The sequence below is a fragment of the Lygodium microphyllum genome, chromosome 26 (genome assembly GCF_053477565.2).
Source record: "Lygodium microphyllum isolate KBCC chromosome 26, Lygodium_microphyllum_v1.1.10, whole genome shotgun sequence".
NCBI lineage: Eukaryota > Viridiplantae > Streptophyta > Polypodiopsida > Schizaeales > Lygodiaceae > Lygodium > Lygodium microphyllum.
This window is the reverse complement of record NC_141160.1, coordinates 113,190,849-113,207,799: the sequence shown is the minus strand read 5'-3', so window position 1 is coordinate 113,207,799 and position 16,951 is coordinate 113,190,849. Positions and strand designations below refer to the sequence as shown.

The 16,951-nt window shown below is 36.5% G+C and overlaps 1 protein-coding gene across 1 annotated transcript; it reads left to right on the top strand.

The window, feature by feature from the left end:
- Positions 1 to 9,773: 9,773 nt before the first annotated feature.
- On the top strand, positions 9,774 to 14,104 carry LOC148013699 (amino acid permease 3-like). Its single transcript, XM_087668543.1, has 7 exons — positions 9,774 to 10,552; positions 11,648 to 11,890; positions 11,973 to 12,066; positions 12,166 to 12,380; positions 12,706 to 12,842; positions 12,950 to 13,177; positions 13,522 to 14,104. The coding sequence occupies exons 1-7, from the start codon at positions 10,285 to 10,287 to the stop codon at positions 13,945 to 13,947; spliced, it is 1,611 nt and encodes a 536-aa protein (XP_087524669.1). The 5' UTR covers positions 9,774 to 10,284; the 3' UTR covers positions 13,948 to 14,104.
- Positions 14,105 to 16,951: the final 2,847 nt, after the last annotated feature.

Sequence of the window (16,951 nt, the reverse complement as noted above, 5' to 3'; positions counted from 1 at the left end):
TGTTTTTCGAATGGTTTAGTTATTAAAAAGGGGGGTCCCCCTTCTTACAATGGCCGTGAAATGACGCAATATTATAGGTGCACCCACCTAGTATAGCTTTTTTGGGCATCCCTACTAGAAAGATGATGGCCCTAAAGGTACAACTGAAACAATGCCCCATAATAGTGTCCGTGGATGGACATATGATCAAGAGCAGATTGACAAGAAAGACATGGGCACCCTCTATGCTACTAGAGGAGATACAGCCTTCTATACACATCATACTAATATCAACCGATTGTGGAAAGTTCGGAAGAGCTTCCTAGGAAACACAGACATTGATGACCTTGATTGCCTTGATTTTAAATTTTTCTTCTACAATGAGAACGCGGAGCTTGTGAAAGTAAAGCTTAGTGATTCCTTTGATATGTATAAGTTGGGATACACCTATACAGAAGTGGAAAACTTGTGGGTGAACTGGAATCTATCAACGGGACAAATCCAATGCTCTAGTGGGGGAGGGCTGCTTTTAGAAGAAGAAGAAGAAGAAGAAGAAGAAGAAGAAGAAGAAGAAGAAGAAGAAGAAGAAGAAGGGAGAATGATGATTAGGCACTAGGGTTGGGTCATGCTGAGGCAATAAGTGTGGCATCATCACCATCACCATCATTCAACAACATCAGCATCAGCAGTAGCATCAGAGAGCCTCTCCTCAAAGCAGTACATGAGAGTAGAATGTGAAGGGGGAAAAGCTAAGAGTCGGATTCTTTTGTAAAGAATCAAAGTGTTGGGTCGTTGCTATATGTGGGTGGGGGATGGCAAGACCACCTGATAGTTAGCGGTGTTTAGTGAGAGAGACACAAAGAGAGAGATCATCATCTCCTCGTTGTGAAGTTGCATCTGTGTGGTTGCCATGGAGACCTTGGATTGCTATGGAGACCTTCAAATGAGTAATGTATGGTAAATAGCAAAAAGAACTTTTAAGTAGCTAGATATGAGAGAGAGAGAGAGAGAGAGAGGGAGAGGAGGCGTCTTTGTCACACACAATAGACACATCACATCCTCCTGCCACTCTCCGGGTCAGACACAAGTGGCAATGTGTGTGTGTGTGTGTGTGTGTGTGTGTGTGTGTGTGTGTGTGTGTGTGTGTGTGTGTGTGTGTGTGTGTGTGTGTGTGTGTGTGTGTGTGTGTGTGTGTGTGTGTGTGTGTGTGTGTGTGTGTGTGTGTGTGTGTGTGTGTGTGTGTGTGTGTGTGTGTGTGTGTGTGTGTGTGTGTGTGTGTGTGTGTGTGTGTGTGTGTGTGTGTGTGTGTGTGTGTGTGTGTGTGTGTGTGTGTGTGTGTGTGTGTGTGGGGCACACATAGGATCTCATTATAAGCATGGTGAGATGGAAGATGGGGAGAAGAATGTGGTCACAAGCAAAGATGAAGCAGGAGTGCATCAGGGTGTTTCCTTATCCTCCTCTAAAAATCCCCCACATAGCCCTGACTTATTCCTTCCTAGTCATCCCTTCTTGCATTCCACCTTGCACCCTCGTCTCCTTCTCCATGGCATCTTCCTTTCCTCTCCAAATCTCACCCTTGATCCACCATCTCCCCCTTAATGAGTATGTAGAAGCCCTTTTTAAAATAAATGACTTCAATTTAAGACCTTCCATTATTTCTCCCTCCACCCTTTGCCCGTTTATTGCACCTCTTTCCCTCCAAGTCTCCCCTAATCTCATTCTCCTCTACCAATCCCATTTCCCTTCTTTTACCCCATCTCATGTGGCAATGGACATCACACATGAGAGATAAGTCTTTCTTTTTTTAAAAAAACTTAAATATTTCTTTAATATACTAAACATTGAAAATTTTTTATATTAAAGAAAAAAATTTAAAGAGGAGAAATATGGAGATTATGCCTTAACTAAAGAAACATATCCTTAAAACCCCCCAAAAAAAAACTTAAACACATGCCTTAATGTTTCATAAACTTTAACATTACATCACGAACATCAAAACAACTTTTGTCAAGGCATAACCATCAAAAGAGATACATCATGATGTATCTATAACCAAACCCAATTCTTTCGCATGTCCTTTAAACTACATAATGAAGGGAGTCATCCTTATTTCCCCTATTGGAATGGATAAATTATTCTTGTGATCCTTTGTTGAGGATAGAACCCTATCTTTTAGAGACTATATAAGTTTTTCAATGTGGGAGTATGATTGAGGCAGGAGTTCCCTCACTATGGTGGTCATGGATTTTGAGTCCCATACCCTACCATGGCTAGGCCTTATGATTGAAATTATTTTACTAAAATTTTTGGAAGTATTTTGTGTTAGACAATGGTTTTTCTTTAACATGGTTTGCAAGGATGCTTCACATTTCATTGTGGGAGGAAATGATGACACCAAAAGAAAAATAAAAACAAGGCACAAATATGTCTATGCATATGTCACATTTTTAGTTTTTGTAAAGGAAATATTATTCATTTTGTTGCAAAAGCACTAAAATACACCTTACATGGGAGGCCACATTCACAACCATCATTAATAAATGGTATACACAAAAGTGTACATGATTGCACTTCTAAAAAGTTAGAAAGAATTGAAATGTAAAGGCTAAAGTCTTACAAATACAAATGTATTCAAAAAATCAAATAAATAGGTCCAAGTATTTTACTCAAGTTTAGGAAGGGGGCATGGTAGATCCTCTTTAAGAGACCATAGTATGGGACATACTAGCGATAACCAACAAAACATCTTAAATCAGTAATTTGGTGAAATCCAAGTTTCAAGAGGTAGTGGAAACTTTAGAGACAATAGTAAAACGGGTCATATTGTAGCTCAGTGTTATGCTAAAAAGGACAATATCCATAGTGGTGAACTACAAAAAGAAACTATGCATCATCTTCACGATAGAACAAAGACAAAAATGAGTGTATACTGGTTATGTAGCATATGATGAATGCTATTACAAGAAATGGGGTACATAATGACATTGTATGATATATCAATTCAAGTGCATCTAATGATATGAACAACCATGCTAAATGGTTTAAAGAGATGCAAGATTTACAAAATTGGGGTTATTTGCAAACAGATAATAATTCATGCCACCCAATTTCACACATTAGAAAGGTTTCCTTGTCCTTGCATGATGATCAGACAAAAAATCTGTCAAATATATTACATGTGTCATCCATCATAAAAAATTTAATAGATGTTGGTCATATGGTAGAGCAAGGATAACAAGTTCAATTTAATACAAAAGGTTATTTTGTGGAAAACTTTAATAATAAGTGCAAGTTGGTCACAAAAGGGAGTAGAGTTGACCACATGTTCACCTTAGATGCTTGCCTTCCTACTACAATGCTTCTATGTATGCTAAAGTCAAAGAAGTGGTTGCAAACATCAAAATATAGCATAAATTTATTGGACATATAAATGTGCAAAGCCTAAAATTAATGCAACCCAAGGGGCTGATTACAAGATTTCTTGCTTTTATAGTTGCAAATTTTCATAAAGTGTGTGAAGTATGTCAGCTTGGTAAGCACGCAAGATAACCTTTTTTACATGATAGAGATGTGAGCAAGAATACACGTGTTGTTGTGCATACAAATGTTTGGAGCCTACATAAAACAAGAATACACGTGTTGTTGTGCATACACGTATTGTTGTGCATACAAATGTTTGGAACCTACATAAAACATATCTCTTAGTAGTAATATATATTTTATCACGTTTATTGATAATTATTTAAGAAAGTTGTAGATATGTTTCATGAATGAAAAGAGTGATGTGTTTAAGCACTTCAAATCTTTCAAGACTACTATTGAAACAAAAATAGACTTGAAAGTTAAGTGCTTGAGGTCCAATGGAGGGGGAGAGTACCTCTCTAATGAGTTTAGTGATTTTTGAGGTCTCATGGGGTAAAGAGATAGACTATTATTAGGTATATCTCACAACAAAATAGGGTTGCAAAATGAAAAATAGACATATTGCAAAAGTTGCACAGGTATTGATTTTTGAAAAGGATTTGCTAAAACATTTTTGGTTTGAATTTGTTCATACTACTATCTAGATTATAAACAGAACTCCCACAACTACAATTCATGGAATGACCCCTAAAGAATACTTTACAAATAAGAAGCCCAATGTGTCACACTTGAAAGTGTTTGGTTGTAATGCATAAAATCATGTGCCAAATGAGCTACGAAAGAAGCTTGATCTAAAGGTTGAAATTTGTATATTCATTAGCTACTCTTTAGAGCAAAAAGAGCATCACTGTTATAACCTTGTCATAGGTCAATTCAGAGTGAGCAGGGATATCGATTTTTAATGAGATGAGCACTTGGTATGCATCTAGTGGTGATGTGTTGGATGATGATCATGATCGTGATGGTTATATGTAGAAAGAAAAGAAAAAATCACATAGCCCTAGTAGACCAAAAACATTATCTGGTGCTACATCTATAATTAGCCCTTGGTCTGAAAGATCAAGGAGGAACCCCACATCTTTAGAGGGCATCTAACACCATATTAGGGAATTTAGGAATTTCCATGCGCTTTGGGAATCCCTGATACCTTTATTTATCAGTTATTTGAAATTGAGAAGTCTTGGGAAATTCTTGAATTCTCTAATATGGTGTTATCTACAAGTGTTACACGTAAAGATAAAGAGAAGAAAAAAGTGTCAAACAGTAAAGATACATTTACTAGTCATTTGGGGTTTGATGGAGATTCCACTAATTTAAAGAGTTTGGATAATGAGCCTAGTATTCCTTCAATCAGAACACTAGGTGTACTGAGAGCACATAGTAATGTAAAGACTTCACTGAGTGATCCACTAGTACGCAAGTCTAACAAGGTCAGATACCCTATTAAAAGATTTGGTTTTGAAGGCTATAGATCTCATCATTATTCTTATATGGTAAAGATTGTTGATGATTTTAAGCCATCTTACTTCTTACTTTGAGAATATTATTGGTCATGCTCATTGGGATGTAGTAATGGATGAGGAGATGGTTGTAATAGAGGCCAATAATACTTTGGGATCTAGTATCATTGCCTAAGGGCATGAAAGCTATCGGCTATAAGTGAATCTACAAAATCAAGCATAATGCACATGGTTTTATTAGCACGTATAAGGATAGGCTAGTTACAAAAGGCTATGAGCAAACATATTGCATAGATTATGAAGAGACATTCAATCCAATTACTAGGATGGCAACTATTAAATGTGTGATTTCTTTGGTAATAGTAGCCAAACGTTGGAGTTTGTAGCAAATAGATGTAAAGAATGCCTTCTTGCATGCCAAAGCATAATGCACATGGTTCTATTAGCATGTATAAGGATAGGCTAGTTACAAAAGGCTATGATCAAACGTATTGCATAGATTATGAAGAAACATTCAATCCAATTACTAGGATGGCAACTATTAAATGTGTGATTTCTTTGGTAATAGTAGCCAAACGTTGGAGTTTGTAGCAAATAGATGTAAAGAATGCCTTCTTGCATGCCAATGAATTGTAAGAATATGTATATATGAAGTAGCCAATAGGTTATGAGGATTTAGAGCATCCCACATATATGTGCAAATTAAAGAATATATTTTATGGGCTAAAGCAAGCACCTAGAGCATGTTCTAACATCATCAAAGAGTATATTGTCAACATTGGCTTTTATGTTTTTTATTCTCATCACTCACTTTATATGAGAAAGGGATGTGCAAGTTTAGTCATCATAGTCATCTATGTGGATGACTTGATTATTACAAGTGACAATGATAGTGGGATTGCTAAAGTCAAGGACCATTTGAAGAAGAAGTTTAAGATGAAGGATTTGAGTGAACTAAGGTACTTTCTTAGTATTGAGGTGATCAAATGTGATGATGGTATATTTCTATCCCAAAGGTAGTACAGCTTGGATATGTTGTCCAAGTATGGTATGACAATGTGTAAGCCTCTTTCAATGCTATTGGAAAAAAATGTAAAGTTAAGTGTTGATGTTGGTGATGAGATAGAAGACCCTTCTACGTTCAAGAGGATTGTAGGGAGTCTAATTTACATGACTATCACAAGTCTAGATTTGAGTTATGTTATTGGTCTTGTCAGTCAGTTTTATGCATATGCTTAGAAAGCCCCATTTGGGTGTAACTAGATGCAAATTCAAGTATATGAGTCCACTTTGCATTATGGAATTTTGTATAAGATAGGTAAGCATATATAAGGTGCAAAGATGCAAATTAGGCTAGAACATGTTTGACAAAAGATCAACTAGCAGATTCATGTTTTCCCTTGGTAGTGCAATAGTTATATGGGGCAACAAAAAACATCCTTCAAATGCTTTCTCGAGTATAGAGACTGAACACATAGATGCTATGATGATAGGAGGTGAGATGGTATAGCTACAAAAGTTATTGGGTAATTTGGATATGCAAGGAGATGGTTATGTTGTCATTCACTATGACAACATGAGCAACATACAATTAACTTAAAACCTAGTGTTGCATGTTAGGATAAAACACATTGAGGTGCATTACCACTTTGTGAGAGAGAATGTACTTACAAGAGAGAATGACTTGGTATACATCAAAATACATGATCAAATAGCTAAGATTTTCAATAAGACATTGGGTGCAAAGAAGCTTCAAAAATTTCGAAACTTACTTGGAGTTGCAAAGATACAGTCGAGCTTGAGGGGGAGTATTGAGATGGCAAGATCAACATATAACACAATATTAGTGAGTTTGGGAATCTGCCAATTCTCATTTTTTGAATACTAAAAAGGTAGTACCCGGATAACATGCCCATAAGTTTCTCAAAACCGTATGATGTGACCTATCATTGGAAATCTCTTCAAAAATTGAATCTATTGAGCTATAGAGCGCTTGATTTGGAGTTATAGTGTTCAAGTTATGACAAATCCAAAGATTTGACCACGTGTCCCAAACTTATGGAAAATTCCCATATTCCCCAATATGGTGTTATATGCAAATATTGATGATGGACTGCCTAGTTAGATGGTTCCACATGTCTACACTTAGCACATCAATGGTTATTATGATCATCACATGGCCACTAACTTATCACTTATTATATTTGGTTTATTGCACCTATCTACAACTAGCATAGTTATAGTGCTAGTTGATTAATGAAGTCAATTATGTACTATTTGACGTAGTAGGCCACTTTTCTTTATATTGTATCTTATCTATACTTTGTGTATATTGTATTGTGTGTGAAAGAAGACGAAGAAAATTAACATTACAAAACATTTTGTCCTCCATCTCTCTTCTTGTGTTTTTTAGTGAGCTTCCTCTTGTGTGTATGGTGTGTGTTTGGAGTAATAGACCAAATACCTTAATGTTATGTTTTGGATGTCAACATTGACAACAAGGGAACAAGCTCTATGATAAAATGTCAAGTACTCCTTTGCTTATACACATGGTGTTATCTAGACTACTTTCCTCACAAGTCCTTTAAATTACATATAACCAATGGCTTGAAACTTTCCGCTTAAAGACAAAACTACATTGATTTTTTTGAGGAAAATGAAACTTTTTTATTGCCTCATGAAAGGCTTACTATACATGTAATTTTGAATAGTGTGGCATAATAGATTTGTCAATCTATCTTTCACTTTATCTCTTATTTTTAAAGTGAAAATTTATGACTATTACTGATCTTTTGTTATTGTATCGTACCTTGTCTTATGATGCCAATAATTGTAAAGGGGTGCCCTCTTATATTTGGTCATTCCAAGTTAGGAGAAGTTTCCACAATGGGGAAACCTTAATAATATTACTATAGAAGTGAACAATGGAAAAGTTTGCCAATTTCTTTCTTAGATGGGAAACACCTTTGACATTTGTAGACTAATTGACTTAAAAGTTCATTTTATGATCACATGTAGACACCTGGTCATGAGTCATCTACTATTGGCTATACAAAATCATTCTTAAACATCTACCACTATCATAATAATGAGATAGCTACTTCAATACTTTCAAGTCATTATAGCATCCTTGAGTAAGCTACAAGAAGTGACAGTGAGTGTATGTATGTGGGCATGCCGTGTGGACATATATATCTCTTAAAATTGTAATTTATCATACTTATATACTAGATATGAATAATGCTTTAAGCATGTGGAATAAGGTACAATGCACCTATAGGCTAATGGAGGGGCCTAAGTGTCATTAAGAGGTTTAAAAACACTTGTGCATTCTTTTGGCTATGGTTCTATTCACAAGTTCAACTAGACATCAACCAACATTATAGTCACATGATAAATGACATCATCACCATAATCACAAGTGGGGTGAAATTAATTGATTTGAGTTAGGGTTAAAGGCAAACATGAATTGAATATGGAAGAGCCCAATGCCTTTATGAATGTTACACAATAGTTTGTAAATCTAGACACTTAAGTGTACTCCATGGAACAAACATTTTTGCACCTTGGGATGTTAAGGTAAGGGGCCAATTTAGGAAGGGTTATTTGCCCCTTTTCAAAAATGCTACAGACCAAAGAACTTGTTTTCATGCTTGTCAAGTTGCATTAAGGAGGTTGACCCAATTGAAAATCTTATGATGTTGGTGAAGTGAAGGTGCAAGTGTTACGGTGTTGTGAAGCAAAAGCGGTTAACAAAAAAGGCCCATTAATTTGTGACAAGGAATGCACCTAATTAAGAACATTTTGTTGGCATCTATCAATTGGATGTTTTTCACAAGCTATCAAATAGTACTCGCATCACATTGTTCTCTAAGTCGTGCTTATCTATTATAGTTGATGTCACAAAATAGGGGGTTGTTATAGACCTTATTACCCTATTCGGAGTATTTTTTGAAATTTGGGTGGAAGTCTCTCTCACCTTTCCAAAAGTATGTGGAAAGTTTTCCACATGTGAAGCATGCATAGCTTATTGCAACAAAGTGATTTGATGGAGAGAGAGAGAGAGAGAGAGAGAGAGTGTGTGTGTGTGTGTGTGTGTGTGTGTGTGTGTGTGATATTGATGTCATGGTATACCTTTGTGAGAATTGGAATAAAATGTCATGACTCATGGTATATCTTTAGACTTTCATGAAGTGGAATAAATGTGGGGAGAGAAAGAGAGAGCGAGAGAGAGAGAGAGAGAGAGAGAGAGAGAGAGAGAGAGAGAGAGAGAGAGAGAGAGAGAGAGAGAGAGAGAGAGAGAGAGAGAGACCCTAGTAAATGTGAAGAGAGAGATGCCCTCGTAAAAGTGTTTGGGAAAAATATTATTAAGAAACAAACATAAATCCTATTGGACTCATCTTAAATAAATCAGGGCTTTTCATCAAGGATGGCACAGGGGGAAAATTTGATGGACAAATTAGTATCCCAGCCCTACCAGATCCCACTTAGGAGCCTGCATGATCGAAGACTGTGAGTAATTAAAAAAGCATAGTGCTCTATCTCTATCTTTTGTGACATTTTGCACCAGCCTATGCAAGTGGACTGAGCCCCATCCGAGGTTAACTTCCTTTTAATATCTATTAAATGCAATGAATGTTTTCATCAAAGGAAAAAATTGGACATATACTTTTAAAACTTGGACATACACTTTTAAAAATTGGACGTATACTTGTAAAAATTTACACTATTTTAAAAATTCCCTTCGAAAATCCTCCCGGGCTTGAATAAAATAAGGAATCCTCGAAACTAATGGACTCTGTGATAAGCTAAGCTGAGAAACCACTTTTCAGAATAATGCATCGTAATCCAGATAAATATATGCTTGGCCGATTATTCTCGAAGGGAGATTGTAGGCCATATGGTCGAATAATGTAGTTTATGAGGATATGGGAGGAGATTCTCACGCGGGGGCGCGGCCAAGGATATGAGCTTATATAAGCAGCAGAGGGCGAGGAAGACTGAGATAACTAGCTTTGAGAGTAAGAGTTCGCCACCTCCGAGAGTGAGAGAAGAGGGTCGAATCGAGAGAGAGAGAGATCAGAGAGAGAGAGAGAGCTTAGCCGCCATAGTTGTCGGCTAAGAGAGTGAGAAGCGAGAGGCTTAACTGAGCCAGAGAGAGAGAGAGAGAGAGAGAGAGAGCGCTTAGCCGCCATAGTTGTCCGCTAAGAGAGTGAGAAGCGAGAGGCTTAACTGAGCCAGAGAGAGAGAGAGAGAGAGAGAGAGAGCTCAGCCGCCATAATTGTCAGCTAAGAGAGTGAGAAGCAAGAGGCTTAACTGAGCCCCAGAGAGAGAGAGAGAGAGAGGGAGAGAGCTCAGCCGCCATAATTGTCAGCTAAGAGAGTGAGAAGCGAGCGGCTTAACTGAGCCCCAGAGAGAGACCATGGATACTCCGAGACTGCGTACTCAGACCAGCATCAACATTGCTGCAATCGCCGCCGATGGAGCCCTATCTGCAGCGGCGGGTGGTGGTCCTCCCAGTAGTGGTGGTAGTGGCGGGATAGCTCGATCTCTGTCTAGCCAGATCACCCCCAGACGCGTCGTCCCGTCCCCGACCATCGACATTCATACCAGCCCATCAGGCGGCCACGGCCACCATCGCCGCACGCTGCTCGATGACCTAGACGATGATGGTCGACTCAAACGAACAGGTGCTCGCGCTCTCTCTCTCTCTCTCTCTCACCCACCTCAGACACCTCGGGATTCTTCCTTCCATGGCCTGCATTTGACAGGACGCCAAGTATTTCATGTGATCACAGCCAAGTTTTTTGCAGTACCTTCAGTTTATATGGATGAAGCCTTAAACTATCTAGAAATCTAGACACATTTAGCTAACTCTTTTGACGTACCTTCGGTTTATATGGATGAAGCCTTACACTATCTAGAAATGTAGATAGATGTTAATATACGTAATCTCAATCGTGAGCAATAACAAACAGCCTCTTTAATAAGATATGCCCTTTGACAATGACTCACAACATCTTCAACAATACCTGCAAAACTCTCTAGTTTGTTTCAAGGGGCATGATAGCCTTCAAATGTAGGCCTTCGTTCCTATCACAATGAAAAATGCTAACTCCCTTTATTTAAAAGTGTGAAAGGAATCTTAGATGAGGACAATGGCCTATCATCTATTGGAGCTAAATCAAACTCACACACCCATGCTTGCTATAGCATTCGCTCTAACCATTTGGCCTAAAATGGTTAGAGGCTTACATATAACCTATTGTGTGTGTGCGTGTGTGCGTGCGTGCGCGTGTGTGCGCGCAATATATAAATATATACATGTACTCACACACACACACACACACACACATGAAACATTGAAATATTATTTCAAAGCCAATACAAGAACCATCAACTTTGATTGATTTCCAATTATTATTTAGGTTCACTCTCTTTGTCATATGATGTCGATTAAAATGTCCTTACCTTCTGAAATTAAAACCCCTCTCTTCAAAAAATTCAAGAATTTTATCAAATGTAACGATTCACTTCATTCTAAACCTTGATTTCTCATGAACACTACTCTATACAAACACTTAGAATTTGCAAGGCCCCCTCACAAAGCTTGAATTTCAAAATCGAAAGGGCTCTTGCAAGGTTTGGAAATTTTAGCTTTGCTCCTTTGGCAGCTCGTGAGGTGGTATGGATGCAAAAGTTATTAGGTGATTTGGATGTGCAGGGAGATGGTCTAGTTGTCATTCATTGTGACATCCTTACACAACAATGTTCATTATTCACAGGAACAATTTGGACTGCATCAGCTCATATAATTACAGCAGTGATAGGATCTGGAGTCTTATCATTGGCATGGAGCATGTCAAAGCTCGGTTGGATAGCAGGGCCACTTGTGCTTCTTGCCTTTGCCTTGATCACGTACTATACATCCCTTCTACTTGCAGATTGTTATAGATCAACACCAACACCCATCAATCCTGAAGGAAAGCGTAATTATACTTATATGGATGCAGTGAGGCAAAATCTAGGTGAGCACATTCATTGGAATTAAGTTTTTCATTTGCAAAGAACTTTATAATTTATAGTAACCTATAGACTCTGGATTATTAGGGGGCATGCATACGTGGCTATGTGCAATCATGCAATACACAACTCTTGTTGGCACTTCAATTGGCTACACAATTACTTCCTCTATGAGTATGGTGTAAGTGTGCTTCTTTCAACCTCATTTTCTCTTGATGGAAACTTCTTGACATGCATTATGGAAGAAATATATTGATTTTTTGGTGAATTTTTATTACAGTGCCATTAAAAGGGTTAGTTGCTTGCATGGAAATGGCCATGACGCTCCATGCATAACTTCTAATATTCCTTACATGCTCATGTTTGGAGGAATACAAATTATTTTATCCCAAATCTCAAACTTCAGTGAATTATGGTGGTTATCCATAGTTGCAGCTATAATGTCATTCTCATACTCATTTATCGGACTTGGATTGGTGATTGGACACACTTTAGGTATATTTTTCCACTATTTCTTTATTAACCATCTTTATCTCACATCTTTCTCAACAAACTTAAAGAAAATTCTAGTGCACATCTCTCTTCTTATTCTCTCTCTCTCTCTCTCTCTCTCTCTCTCTCTCTCTCTCTCTCTCTCTCTCTCTCTCTCTCTCTCTCTCTCTCTCTCTCTCTCTCTCTCTCTCTCTCTCTCTCTCTCTCTCTCTCTCTCTCTCTCTCTCTCTCTCTCTCTCTCTCTCTCTCTCTCTCTCTCTCTACATGTCTCTAAATGCTTAAAGACTCTTGGACTAAACCAAAATGTATGTTTCCTTATTTTTATCAGGAGGGAGTCATTCCCATGAGACACTTAAAGTGACATCTAATGGGGAGTCTCAATTTCAAATGGCCTCATCTATCCTTCAAGCACTCGGAAATATTGCCTTTGCCTACTCATACTCGAATCTATTAATTGAGATTCAAGTACAAATCACTTAACTCAATTTTTTTATCGAGAATTCAATAGTTTTTCGTTGTTAAAGAGTATCACAATATGGCTTACACATTTAAAATTTTATTATTCTATCTAGGACACAATCAAATCTTCTCCCCCAGAAAATAAAACAATGAAGAAGGCCAACCTATTAGGAGTGTCTACCACCACAATGTTCTACATGCTTTCTGGATGCATTGGTTATGCAGCTTTTGGAATTGATGCCCCTGGAAATATTCTCACTGGATTTGAAAATTTTGAGCCATACTTTGTAATCGATTTGGCAAACCTTTGTGTGGTTGTTCACTTGGTTGGAGCATTTCAGGTTTGTTGCAAAATGGCCTTCTTTAGCAAATGTAAATTGGAAGATGTTCTTCTACAATTTACTAAAGTAATATGGGTCTGAATTTGGAAAGACATCTCAATACACTAAAGAATATCAATTAATGCCTACAATACAAATGCAAAAAAATTTGAAACACACACAAAGTATGCAACTCAATCATATAAAGTGCAAAGTAAATATTTAAAAATATACATATCATGTCAAAATCATAAGGTTGAACCCAACTATGTAGCACATAAAATCTAGAGAATCCAAATATATACCAAAAACAATTTTGGTTCTATTTTTTCACAAGATAATCTTGGATTATCTTTCTTTTACAGGTCTTTTGCCAGCCAGTCTTTGCAGCAGTTGAGAATTGGGCCTCTATGAAGTATGCCAAAAATCAATTTATCCATAAGGAATATGAAATTCAAATTCCATTACTGGGAGAGTATAGTTTCAATTCGTTCAGACTAATATGGAGAACGACCTTCGTAGTCTTTACCACCCTAACCTCCATGATGCTTCCATTTTTCAATGATATCTTAGGCATATTAGGTGCTGTATCTTTTTGGCCCCTTACAGTTTACTTTCCCATCCAAATGTACATTGTAAGGTCCAAAACAAAAAAGTGGTGCTCAAAATGGTTGCTTCTTCAACTTCTTAGCCTTGGTTGCCTTTTGATATCTTTAGCAGCATTTATGGGGTCAATAGTTGGTGTGGTAAAAGACTTGGACCATTATAACCCCTTCAAAACCCATGCATGACCAAGAAAGATGCCACTAAATGACCAAGTCCTCACCTTTTACTTGTATAATCAACTTCCTTATATGAGATGATTGGTGGTTGTGGTATGCATTCTAAAGTTCTATAAGCACTTCTCAAAACAAGCAAGACCACACTATTATAATTTTTTGTCCACAATTTTGTTCTCTTCATCTTTTTCATGTTCAAGGACTCTTACATAAGAACGTAGTAGACTTGATCTCAAGTTTTAAAAAGAAACAAAATGAAGAAGATTTATGATGTGCTCAACTTTTATTACATAGTATATGATGTGACATACAAATATTATTCACCTTATTATTATCGAAACAAGCATAGATGAGCATTGTAAACTGTATTAGATTTTGTACTAATTTGCTTCATTTAGTGTTTGACATAAGCATATGTAATTAGTGTTTCACCTAAAGCTCAAAGTTGTATAAAGTGCAAGGCTATAAGGTCAATACAAAATAGATATCACAAGGCTAAAATACTTCTAGAGAAGCAAAAGAACTTTAAGTGTTCTAGAGACAGTTAAATTTATTCTAAAGTAGTAAGTGTGAGCATGTCTCCAAAGACATTAGAATCATTATCTTTTGTTGTTTGAAACGTAGGTTATAGGAATAATCTTTATAAACAACTACATTAACTAATTATTGCTAAGGATACATAAAATTTATATGTAAAGACACAACACATAGCACATTATTCCCATCAAAAGGATCATAAGTAAGAACTGCAAAATGACTTACTACATGCAAAACACGTGCATATAGTATCTTGCATAAATTTTGACATAGAGATTGGCAAGCTTTAAGTTGTAAAAGTTGTAGGGATGTATAGTGAAAAGTACATGATAAACATCACAATGTTAAAAAACTTAACTATAGAAGCAAAAAAAACATTTAAGTTTTCTAGTCTAAGATGGATTTAGATTAGCTTTTGTTGCTTGAAATGTAGGGTATAATAATAATATTTAAGAACAAAAACTTTCATTAATCCTTGCTAGCAATAAAAAAATAAATAATGAATAAGCTCAACATAAGAATAAGCTTTATGAGTAAAAAGATACCTCAATACAAAGATGTGAGATATTATTGATATGTTGAAAACATCATGAACAAGTTGCATGTTTATGTATGATTGCAGTAAGTGACACGTTCCTTGTATAAGAGAATCATGATGCACTTTGATCATTACCTCATTGATAGGAAAAGAATCTACCTTTTAAAAATGATTGAGAAGGGTAAAGAAATAAGATCTCCTAGGTATACATTATTTGGGAATTTTTGTCAACTACATATTCGAGAGGCCATGAAAGCTATTGGACCACCACTCATATGACATCAAAACCTTTTTTATTAAAGTGTCTTTGCTTTTTTGATTTGTAATCAAGTGTACGCTAAACATTCAAAATTTTTGCTTTTGTTGAAAGTATCAAGTGTCATATGCTCTCAAAAATTGACCATTGGTTGATACCTTTTGAGTAACTTGACTTTACAAACTTATACATAAAGGTAAAACTAATGTATCATGTCTAGCAAGTTATAAGAAAAAGTGGCAAATTTTCATTGTTATACATCTCCGTGTGTATTTTGAGCTTACTTTACCCACCATATGATAGTGCCAACATAAATATTAATATTTTGTCATTTCTAAATTGTGTCATAATATGGAAAAGTGATTTAGATTTTGCCAATATTTTCCAATTTTTTGTCAATCAATTTTCCAATGAAATAAATGAAGTACAAGGCATTCAAAAAAGTCAATACCATATCAAGGATTATCTCATTTAAGAAGATATGCAAAGTCAAATTACTTAAAGGCTATTGCCTCCTTTAAGTTAATGTTAGCCATCTTTTTGTAATACATCAATATTTTTTATCAACTTTTTCTTATGCAATATCCTTAGCTTTGATTGAATGGAAATAGGATTAATGAACCTCATGTGTTACATAATCTATTGATATTTGCATAGAGGCATAAGAAATGAACTATTACACTTGATATTTGTTGTTCATTGGATAGAATTCACTCCAAATGTTATGAGAATATGATGATGAACTTTGTTGGAGTAGCAAACAAGTTACGGTTAATAAATGAATCCCATACATGATTGGATAATGCATGTACCCAACCAACCAACATGCACAACATCCAATGATATAGCACATGTATTAGGAATAACACATAAAATCATTGATAAGGATAATACCTCATATGAGAAGTGCATAAAAAGTCATACATAAGCACATGTCCACTTAAGGTACACTATGATCAATAAAGGATGCTAGAAATCTGCAAACTACTATCACATAAAGTTGAGCTTTTGTCAAATGATAGTGCATCCAATAAACGATATCCCTTTAATCATTTGTGAAAGGTAGGAATATCACATTTCCTTTTTTGGACTCTAATTTTTTGTCAAACAATATTTAGTGTGAGGTTCTAATTGTTGTGAGCCTTAGCTTCTAATAGGTAACTTCTTAGTACTCAACACATAATATCTAGATATTTTTCGCTTGGGATACTAAACATTATCAAACCTCCTATGTGGATACTCAGCACTCTAAATGAACACCTTTTGGATATCTTCAAGGATGACAAAATCAAATTCTGCTTTTGAGAAGATAAATCTCAAATATTTTGACATTGAGTGATGTGAGTTACTCATGAACCACCCCAATATCTTACTACTATATTATTTTAGCTATAGGTTCGGAAAACCCCGAACCTCCAGAGGGCTTCCCGAACCTACCCCCTTTTCTAAACCTCCCTCCCTTTCCCCTCCCCTCTTTCTCACGTGTAATATCGCATTTTCTCTTCCCCCTCCCTTTTTTCATTAAAGCCTCCCCCCCCCCCCCCCCCCCACCTTCCTTTTTTAAATTAAACCCCCTCCCCTCTCTCTCACTTATAATCTCTCTCTTTCTTTTCCCCCTCCCCTTTTTAATTAAATTCCTCCCCCCTCCCCCCTCTCTCTCTCATGTGTAGGGCCTAGGTTCTCTC

Excerpts from the sequence above, each read along its gene's own strand:
- LOC148013699 (XM_087668543.1), top strand. The coding sequence starts at position 10,285 with ATGGATACTCCGAGACTGCGTACTCAGACCAGCATCAACATTGCTGCA. Across the intron at positions 10,553-11,647 it reads TGGTCGACTCAAACGAACAG|GAACAATTTGGACTGCATCA; the intron begins GTGCTCGCGCTC and ends CATTATTCACAG. Across the intron at positions 12,843-12,949 it reads ATCTATTAATTGAGATTCAA|GACACAATCAAATCTTCTCC; the intron begins GTACAAATCACT and ends TATTCTATCTAG.